At 68.7% G+C, this 9,662-nt stretch overlaps 2 protein-coding genes across 2 annotated transcripts in view; one reads left to right on the forward strand and one right to left on the reverse strand.

Moving 5' to 3' along the window:
• Positions 1 to 3,507: 3,507 nt before the first annotated feature.
• On the forward strand, positions 3,508 to 8,890 carry LOC135310352 (rhodopsin kinase GRK1-like). The gene is made up of 7 exons (XM_064437604.1): positions 3,508 to 3,751; positions 3,863 to 4,150; positions 5,227 to 5,513; positions 6,921 to 7,048; positions 7,403 to 7,560; positions 8,662 to 8,745; positions 8,877 to 8,890. Exons 1-7 carry the CDS (start codon positions 3,508 to 3,510, stop codon positions 8,888 to 8,890), a joined length of 1,203 nt encoding a protein of 400 aa, XP_064293674.1.
• A 141-nt stretch (positions 8,891 to 9,031) lies between these two features.
• The window catches only part of LOC135310353 (procollagen C-endopeptidase enhancer 2-like), a 6,786-nt gene continuing 6,155 nt past the window's right edge, over positions 9,032 to 9,662 (reverse strand). Inside the window, exon 6 of the mRNA XM_064437605.1 lies at positions 9,032 to 9,048. Coding sequence (XP_064293675.1) covers positions 9,032 to 9,048 — 17 coding nt within the window. The remainder of the gene's footprint in view (positions 9,049 to 9,662) is intronic.

Raw genomic sequence — 9,662 nt, forward strand, 5'->3', positions numbered from 1 at the left:
CCCCCGGGCCCCCCCCCCCGCTGATCCCGGTGTCGCCCCCCCCCCCGGTGTCACCCCCCCCCCACCCTCCTCCCGGTGTCGCTCCGATCTACCCGCTCCGGGACTCGAACCCGCGACTCCCCGCTGCCGCCGCCGCGCCGCCTGATATACCCTCGGAGCCCCGCCCCTCGCCGGGCCACGCCACGCCCCCTAAACCCGCATCACCACGCCCCTTATGCTAATAGCCCGTTCTAAACCCTCATCCGTGCCACGCCCCTTATGCTAATAGAGCGCTCTAACGCCCCGCCCCCGCGCCTCGCCCCGCCCCCTACGCGACAAACCATTCTGAAGGCGCCTCGCCCCGCCTATATGCTAATGAAGGGGCGGAGCGTCCCGCGGCCTTTCCCACCGTCCCCCATTGAGAGATTTGGGGAGAGGAGGGTTGAGGGGCGGGGGGTGGTGTCTTAAAGGGCCCGCGCAAAGGAGTGTGGGCAGGGGGGGAGCTGGAAGGGCACTGGGGGATACTGGGAGTGTTGTGGTGGGGTAACTGGGAGCACTGGGGGAGGCGTTTGGAGCCTTGGGGGGTAACTGGGAACTCGGTGTGGGGTAACTGGGAGCACTGGAGGAGGCGTTTGGAGCCTTGGGGGGTAACTGGGAACTCGGGGTGGGGTAACTGGGAGCACTGGGGGAGGTGTTCGGAGCCTTGGGTGGTAACTGGGAACTCGGGGTGGAGTAACTGGGAGCACTGGGGGATAACTGGGAGCCTTGGGTGGTAACTGGGAACTCGGGGTGGGGTAACTGGGAGCACTGGGGTGGTACTGGGGGGGGTTACTGGGAGCCCTGGGGGTTATTGGAAGGCGACTGGGAGCCCTGGAGGGTAACTGGTAGCACTGGGGGGTTACTGGTGGGTTACTGGGAGCACTGGGGGGTTACTGGGGGGTTACTGGGAGCACTTGGACCACCCGGGCTCATCTCACCTCCCCTGGTTATTAATGAGGGGGCGGGGCTAAAAAGGGGGCGGGGCCTGGACGGGGAGGTCACCCGGGGTCAAGGATGTGGGGAGAAGCCCCCCCCTTCCCCTCCCCCACAGGGGGACCCAGGCGTCCGAGCGCGATCGGCCTCGAGGAATGCGGCGGCCCCGGCCCCGCTCCCAGTTTCCCCAGTTCCAAACTGGTCGGACTGGTCCAGCTAGACTGGGAAATACCGCTGCCCCCCTACACCCCCACCCACCCAAGGGGGGTCCGGGGAGGGGGAGGGCGGGGGCGGGGGGGGGGACACACCCAGGGATCCGGAGGGGGGGGGGGCAGGCGCTCGGGGGGGACCCAGGGATCCGGGGGGAGGGTGGGGGGGGGCCAAGCGTGCCCGGCCGATCGCTCCCGGTGCCCCGGTAACGGCTCGTCCCCGCCGGGCAGCGGCAGCCAACACCCCCCCCCCACCCCCCTCCTCCGCCCCCTCCCCCCCTTCCCCCGCGGATGGGGGAGGGGGTCCCCCGGGGATGGGGGAGGGGGTCCCCCCGGATCCCTAGGGGACCTTGGGGGCAGTTTGGGGGGGGAGGTCCCGGACTCCTGAGTCCCCCCGGACCCCTGGGTCTCCTGGGGTTAACGGGGGAGGGTTAGTGGGGGTCCCCCGACCCCTGGGGACAGTGGGGGGGGGGGTTAGTGGGGGTGCCCGGCCCCCTGGGGCCAGTGGGGGGGCAGGTTAGTGGGGGTGCCCGGCCCCCTGGGGACAGTGGGGGGGCAGGTTAGTGGGGGTGCCCGGCCCCCTGGGACAGTGGGGGGGGGGGTTAGTGGGGGTGCCCGGACCCCTGGGGACAGTGGGGGGGGTTAGTGGGGGTGCCCGGCCCCCTGGGGTTCCCTGGGGGCAGTGGGGTGGGGGGTGGGAGGACCCCTTGGGGATAGTGGGGAGGAAGGGGGGGGGGGGGTCTCGGACGCCGGGGTCCCCCATGGTTAATTGGGGGGGGGGGGGGTGTCTCCCGGACGCCTGGGTCCCCTGGGGGGGTGGGCGGGGGTCCCCTTGGTCCTTCAGAGGACTCCGGGGTCCTCTGAGGTCAACGGAAGGGGGTCCCCGCGGGGGGGGGCGGACCCCCGGGTCCCCCCCGGTACCGACCGCCCCCGGGGGGATTTGGTTAATCCCCGGGCGGGGCTAATCCCGCCCCGGGGCCACCGGGAAGCGCCGCGGGCAACGGGAGCTGCGGAGGTGAGCTGGGTGGGGGTCCCGGGTGGGTGGGGGTCCCGGGTGGGCGTCCCCGCCGTGGGGGTCTCGGGGCGGGCGGTGCCGGGTGCGGGGGTCCCTGGGGTGAGGGTCCCCTGTGGCTGGGGGGGGGTCTCGGGTGGGGGGGGGGTGCATCTCAGGTGAGGGTCGCTGGTGGGGGGGTCCCTGGTAGGGGGTCTTCTGGGGGTGGGGGTCCTGGGTGGGGGTCTCAGGGGGTGGGGGTCCATTGTGGGTGGGGGTGGGTCCCCAGGGTGGAGGGTCCCAGGGGTGAGGGGTCTCGGGTGAGGGTCTTCGCTGAGGGTTGCCTGGTAGGGGGTCCCCTGGGGGTGAGGGTCCCCTGGGGGTTGGGGGTCCCCTGGGGGTGGGGGTCCCCAGGGTGAGGGTCACAGGTGAGGGTCCCGGGTGGGGGTCCCGGGTGGGTGGGATCTTGAGTGGGGGATGCCCAGCATGGGGGATCCTCTGGGGGGACGGGTTCCCGGGGTGAGGGTCCTGGGTGGGGGGTCTGTGCTAGGGGGGTCTTCTGAGGATGGGTGTCCCCGGGGTGGGTGGGTGTCTCCTGGGGGTGGGGGGGGTCCCAGGTGGATGAGGTGTCCTGGGTTGGGGTCCCTGGGGTCAGGGTCTCAGGTGGGGGATGCCTGGCATGGGGGGTCATCTGGGGGTGAGGGGTCTTGGGTGGGGGGGGACCCCTGGGGGGGGTGGGGGTCCTCTGGGGATGGGTCATCCCCGGGGTGGGGGACCCCTGGGTGTAGGGGTCCCATGGGGTGGGAGGTCCTGCTCACCTGGGTCCCCTGGGGTCAGCCCTGGGGTCAGGGGTGAGGGGTCACCCCAGTGCCTGGGTCCCCTGAGGGTGGGGGTCCCCATCCTCCCACACTCCTCCCCCTCCCACCCCCTCCTTCCCAGCATCCTTTGCTGCAAAGGACTGTGGGAACCACCACATTGGTTGGGGGGGGGGGGGGCCAGTGTCCCCCAAAATCCTTTCCCTCCCCATTTTCAGCGGGGGGGGGGGGGGGGGCGGGGGAGCGACACCCTTCCTCCCATCACCCTCTGCGGCCCCGGTGCATTGTGGGATACCGGGGGGGCGGGGGGGTGGGGGGCTCTCGTGTGAGAAACCGTGAAAGCGGCTTAAGGCACGAGCCCCCGCTGAGCCGCTTACCCGCTAATTATAGCGCGCCGGCCCTTTAAGAGCTCCGACCTTGCCCAGGGTGGGGTTAATCCTTGTTTTTACACCCCCACCCCCTCCCCGCCACGTCCTCGTGAGTCCTCGTGCATCGCACGAGGGTTTCACACCCACCCCCACCCCCCCCGATCCCCGCAGCCATGGACATCGGCGGCTTGGAGACGGTGGTGGCCAACTCGGCTTACGTGTCGGCCCGCGGCGGCGGCGGCTCGGGAGCCTCGGGCCGCGACCGTCGGCAGCGCGCCCGCCTCCGCCTGCCCCACATCACTCAGTGCGAGGACCTACGCGCCCGCCTGGCCGGGGGGGAACCGGTTGGCGGCGGCCCCGGGGTGCAAAATGGTGTCGGAGGGGGACAAAATGGCGGCCCCGGGGCGCAAAATGGCGGCCTCGGGGCGCGAAATGGCGTCGGAGGGGGACAAAATGGCGTCGGAGGGGCGAAAAAGGGCGTGGGAGGGGGACAAAATGGCGGCCACGGGGCACAAAATGGCGTCGGAGGGGGACAAAATGGCGGCACGCACGGGGGCGGCCATCTTGGGGAGGATATTTCCTTCTGGTGGCAGTGCGTGGAGCAGCCAATCGGGAAGCTGCTGTTCCAGCGGTTCCTAGAAAGGTCGCCGGGATTGGCTGCAGCAGGGGCGTTGTGGGCGGAGCTAGAGGCCTACGAGAGGTGCGAGGAGGCGGAGCGAGGCGGGGCAGCCGCCGCCCTGCGGGCGCGGTTCTTCACCCCGGGCGGGGCCGAGCACTGCAGCTTCCTGAGTGCCGCCGCCATGGCACCGCCCACAGGTGAGGCTCCACCCACAGCGGCGGCCATGACACCTCCATTGGTGGCCATGATACCACCAATGGCGGCCATGACAGTGATGGCTGCCATGAGACCTCCAATGGCGGCCATGACACTGCCAATGGTGGCCACTAGACCTCCAATGGCAACCATGGTAGCTCCAATGGCGGCCATGACAGTGATGGCTGCCATCACATGCCCAACAGTGGCCCTGGTACCCCCAATGGTGGTCTTCACACTCTCTTGGTGGCCATGACAGTGATGAACGCCATGACACCGCCATTGGCAGCCATGACACCCCTGATGGTGGCGTTAACACCCTCTTGGTGGCCATGACGCCCCCAATGGTGGTGCGAACACCCTCTTGGCGGCCATGACAGTGATGATCGCCATCACACCCCCATTGGCAGCCATGACACCCCCGATGGTGGTCCTCACACCCTCTTGGCGGCCATGACAGTGATGATCGCCATCACACCCCCATCGGCAGCCATGACACCCCTGATGGTGGTCCTCACACCCTCTTGGCGGCCATGACACCCCCGATGGTGGTCCTCACACCCTCTTGGCGGCCATGACAGTGATGATCGCCATCACACCCCCATCGGCAGCCATGACACCCCTGATGGTGGTCCTCACACCCTCTTGGCGGCCATGACACCCCTGATGGTGGTCCTTACACCCTCTTGGCGGCCATGACAGTGATGATCGCCATCACACCCCCATTGGCAGCCATGACACCCCTGATGGTGGTCCTCACACCCTCTTGGCGGCCATGACACCCCTGATGGTGGTCCTCACACCCTCTTGGCGGCCATGACAGTGATGATCGCCATCACACCCCCATTGGCAGCCATGACACCCCTGATGGTGGTCCTCACACCCTCTTGGCGGCCATGACAGTGATGATCGCCATCACACCCCCATTGGCAGCCATGACACCGCCAACGGTGGCCACGATTGTCCTGGCGGCCATGACACCCCCCAAAGGCGGCCACGCTGCTTCCCGACGGTCCCCACCACCTCCGCCAACAGCGTCCACGCCACGTTGTGTGTCCCCACCCCCACCCCCCAACAGGTGCCGCCCCTTCCGCGGAGGCCTTCGGGCAGGCGCGCCGGGAGTTGCTGGCCCACCTGGAGGCCGTGGCCTGGAGGCCGTACCGGGCGTCGCCGGAATTCGGGCGCTTCGTGCAGTTCAAATGGTTGGAGGGGCAGCCGGTGGGGGCCGAAGCCTTCGTTGACTTCCGGGTGCTGGGCAAGGGCGGCTTCGGCGAGGTCTGCGCCTGCCAGCGCCGCGCCACCGGCAAGATGTACGCCAACAAGCGCCTCAACAAGAAGCGCCTCAAGAAGCGCCAGGGTTACGAGGTGGGCACCCAATGGGAGCCCCCGTTGGCCGCGGGGTGGGGATGGTAGGCAGCCACCTCCCCCCCCGCCACCACCACCTTGGTCACCTCTCCGGCCCCTCAAGTGGCCCGTTGCTTGGCGCGTGCCGCCCGCGTGTGCTTGGCGTGTGCCAGCTGCGTGGCCTTGGCGTGTTCCTCCCATGTTTCCCTTGGCGTGTTCCTCCCATGGTTTCCTTGGCGTGTTCTTCCCATGGTTTCCTTGGCGTGTTCCTCCCATGTTTCCCTTGGCGTGTTCCTCCCATGGTTTCCTTGGCGTGTTCCTCCCATGTTTCCCTTGGCATGTTCCTCCCATGGTTTCCTTGGCGTGTTCTTCCCATGGTTTCCTTGGCGTGTTCTTCCCATGGTTTCCTTGGCGTGTTCTTCCCATGGTTTCCTTGGCGTGTTCCTCCCATGGTTTCCTTGGCGTGTTCCTCCCATGTTTCCCCTGGCGTGTTTCTCCCATGGTTTCCTTGGCGTGTTCTTCCCATGGTTTCCTTGGCGTGTTCTTCCCATGTTTTCCTTGGCGTGTTCCCCCCATGTTTTCCTTGGCGTGTTCCTCCCATGGTTTCCTTGGCGTGTTCTTCCCATGTTTTCCTTGGCGTGTTCCCCCCATGGTTTCCTTGGCGTGTTCCTCCCATGGTTTCCTTGGCGTGTTCTTCCCATGGTTTCCTTTGGCGTGTTCTTCCCATGGTTTCCTTGGCGTGTTCCTCCCATGTTTCCCTTGGCGTGTTCTTCCCATGGTTTCCTTGGCGTGTTCCTCCCATGGTTTCCTTGGCGTGTTCTTCCCATGGTTTCCTTGGCGTGTTCTTCCCATGGTTTCCTTGGCGTGTTCCTCCCATGGTTTCCTTGGCGTGTTCTTCCCATGGTTTCCTTGGCGTGTTCCTCCCATGGTTTCCTTGGCGTGTTCTTCCCATGGTTTCCTTGGCGTGTTCCTCCCATGGTTTCCTTTGGCGTGTTCTTCCCATGGTTTCCTTGGCGTGTTCTTCCCATGGTTTCCTTGGCGTGTTCTTCCCATGGTTTCCTTGGCGTGTTCTTCCCATGGTTTCCTTGGCGTGTTCCTCCCATGTTTCCCTTGGCGTGTTCCTCCCATGGTTTCCTTTGGCGTGTTCCTCCCATGGTTTCCTTGGCATGTTCTTCCCATGTTTTCCTTGGCGTGTGTCACCTGCATGTCCTTGGCATGTATCATCCATGTTTTCCTTGGCGTGTTCCTCCCATGTTTTCCTTGGCATGTGCCACCTTCATGTCCTTGGCGTGTTCCTCCCATGTTTTCCTTGGCGTGTGTCGCCTGCATGTCCTTGGCGTGTTCCTCCCACGCGTCCCCCGGCGTGCCCCCGGGGCGGGGCGGGCCGTCGCCAGCCGCGCGCCCTCGGCGTGTGCTTGGCGTGTGCAGGCGGCGCTGGTGGAGAAGCGGATCCTGGCGCGGGTGCACAGCCGCTTCATCGTCTCGCTGGCCTGCGCCTTCCAGACCAAGACCGACCTCTGCCTCGTCATGACCCTCATGAACGGCGGCGACCTGCGGTAAGCGTGTGCTTGGCATGTGCCACGCGTGCGGCCGCTGGAGACGCCCCCCACACACACCCCCACACCCACCCAGCGGCGTGTCTGGCGTGTCCTTAGCATGTGCCATAGGCATGTAATGCGGGCGAGGCCGACGCTGCGTTCATACCGCGCCCCCAACGTGTCCCCAGGTGCTGGCGTGTCCTTAGCGTGTCCTTAGCGTGTGGAGGTGCCGCACGTGCGGTGCGGATGAGGTCACCCCGGCTTCCCCAAGCCACGCCACCGGCGTGTCTCCAGGCGCCGGCGCGTCTCCGGGCGCTTGGCGTGTGCTTGGCGTGCGCTTAGCGTGTGCTTGGCGTGTGCTTGGCGTGTCAGGTACCACATATACAACGTGGACGAGGAGAACCCTGGGTTCCTCGAGCCGCGGGCCGTGTTTTACACCGCCCAGATCCTGCTGGGGCTGGAGCACCTGCACCAGCACCGCATCGTCTACCGCGACCTCAAGCCCGAGAACGTCCTCCTCGATGACGCCGGTGACGTTGGGGGGGGTGGGGGGGGGGTTGGGGGGGTTGGGGGGGGATGGGGACATGTTGGGGTGTGGGGGGACATCGGGGGATGGGGGACATTGGGGGACTTTGGGGGACTTTGGGGGATGGGGGACATGGGGGACATGGGGGACATGGGGGGATGGGGGACATTAGGGGATGGGGGGATGTTGGGGGACATTGGGGGACATGGGGGACATTGGGGACATTGGGGGACATGGGGGGACATGGGGGGACATGGGGGACCTTGGGGGACATGGGGGGATGGGGACATGGGGGGACATGGGGGGACATGGGGGACCTTGGGGGACATGGGGGGATGGGGACATTGGGGGACATGGGGGGACATGGGGGACCTTGGGGGACATGGGGGGATGGGGACATTGGGGGACATGGGGGGACATGGGGGACATGGGGGGATGGGGACATTGGGGGACATGGGGGGATGGGGACATTGGGGGACATGGGGGGACATTGGGGGACATGGGGGACCTTGGGGGACATGGGGGGACATGGGGGGACATGGGGGACATGGGGGGATGGGGACATTGGGGGACATGGGGGGACATTGGGGGACATGGGGGGATGGGGACATTGGGGGACATGGGGGGACATTGGGGGACATGGGGGGATGGGGACATGGGGGACATTGGGGGACATGGGGGACATGGGGGGATGGGGGACATGGGGGACATGGGGGGACATGGGGACATGGGGGACATGGGGGGACATGGGGGGACAAGGGGGGACAATGGGGGGATGGGGGACATGGGGGGACAATGGGGGGACATCGGGGGATGGGGTGGTTCAGGGAACGTCGGGGGCATCGGGGGATGGGGGGGATGTTGGGGGACAGGGGCCATGGGACATGGGGGACCCTGGGGGCGGGGGGGACGTTGGGGACAACGGGGGGACATTGGGGGGATTTGGGGACATCGGGGGGGCGGGGGGACGTTGGGGGACGTGGGGACACGGAGGGGGTCAGAGGGGGACATGGGGCACGTGGGGGTAGAGGTGTGTTACTGGGAGCCGGGGGGGGGGGGTCACTGGGAGGCACTGGGGGTGACTGGGGGTGACTGGTGCGGGCAGGCCACGTCCGTCTGTCCGACATGGGTTTGGCCGTGGAGCTCAAGGACGGACAGACCAAAACCCGCGGCTACGCCGGGACCCCAGGTGGGGGGACACGGGGGGGACACGGGGGGGACACGGGGGGGACACGAGGGGGGGACATGGGGGGGGGGGACATGGGGGGGGGACACAGGGGGACCCTGGGGTGGGACGGGGGGACTCACGGGGCGGGACAGGGACACGGGGGTGACAGGAGGGGGTGGGTCCCCCATCCCTGGGTCCCCCCATGTCCCCCGGGACCCCCCCCCCATGCCAGGCTCCCCCCCGTTCCCCCCCCCCCATGCCTGGGTGCCCCACGTCCCCCTGGGACCCCCCCAACTCCTGGGTGCCCCTATTTCCCCCCCCATTCTGGGTCCCCCCCATGCCCCCCCCCCGGGTCCCCCCATGTGTCCCCCCCCACCTGGGTCCCCCCATGCCCACCCCCACCCTGGGTCCCCCCATGTCCGTCCCCCCCCCGGGTCCCCCCATGCCCCCCACACCTGGGTCCCCCCATGCCCCCCCCCACCGTGTCCCCCCACGCCCCCCCCCCGGGTCCCCCCGTGCCCCCCCCCCCGGGTCCCCCCACGCCCCCCCCCGGGTCCCCCCGTGCCCCCCCCCCCCGGGTCCCCCCGTGCCCCCCCCCCCGGGTCCCCCCACGCCCCCCCCCCGGGTCCCCCCCCATGCCCCCCCCCCCGGGTCCCCCCGTGCCCCCTCCCCGGGTCCCCCCACGCCCCCCCGGGTCCCCCCATGCCCCCCCCCCCGGGTCCCCCCGTGCCCCCCCCCCCGGGTCCCCCCACGCCCCCCCCCGGGTCCCCCCATGCCCCCCCCCGGGTCCCCCCCATGCCCCCCCCCCCGGGTCCCCCCACGCCCCCCCCCCCCGGGTCCCCCCCATGCCCCCCCCCCCCCGGGTCCCCCCACGCCCCCCCCCGGGTCCCCCCATGCCCCCCCCCCGTGTCCCCCCACCCTGGGTCCCCCCATGCCCC

This window comes from Phalacrocorax carbo, chromosome 34 (assembly GCF_963921805.1).
Source record: "Phalacrocorax carbo chromosome 34, bPhaCar2.1, whole genome shotgun sequence".
Lineage (NCBI taxonomy): Eukaryota > Metazoa > Chordata > Aves > Suliformes > Phalacrocoracidae > Phalacrocorax > Phalacrocorax carbo.

Excerpts from the sequence above, each read along its gene's own strand:
- LOC135310352 (XM_064437604.1), top strand. The coding sequence starts at position 3,508 with ATGGACATCGGCGGCTTGGAGACGGTGGTGGCCAACTCGGCTTACGTG. Across the intron at positions 3,752-3,862 it reads CCCCGGGGCGCAAAATGGCG|GGGGACAAAATGGCGGCACG; the intron begins GCCTCGGGGCGC and ends ATGGCGTCGGAG. Across the intron at positions 7,049-7,402 it reads ATGAACGGCGGCGACCTGCG|GTACCACATATACAACGTGG; the intron begins GTAAGCGTGTGC and ends TTGGCGTGTCAG.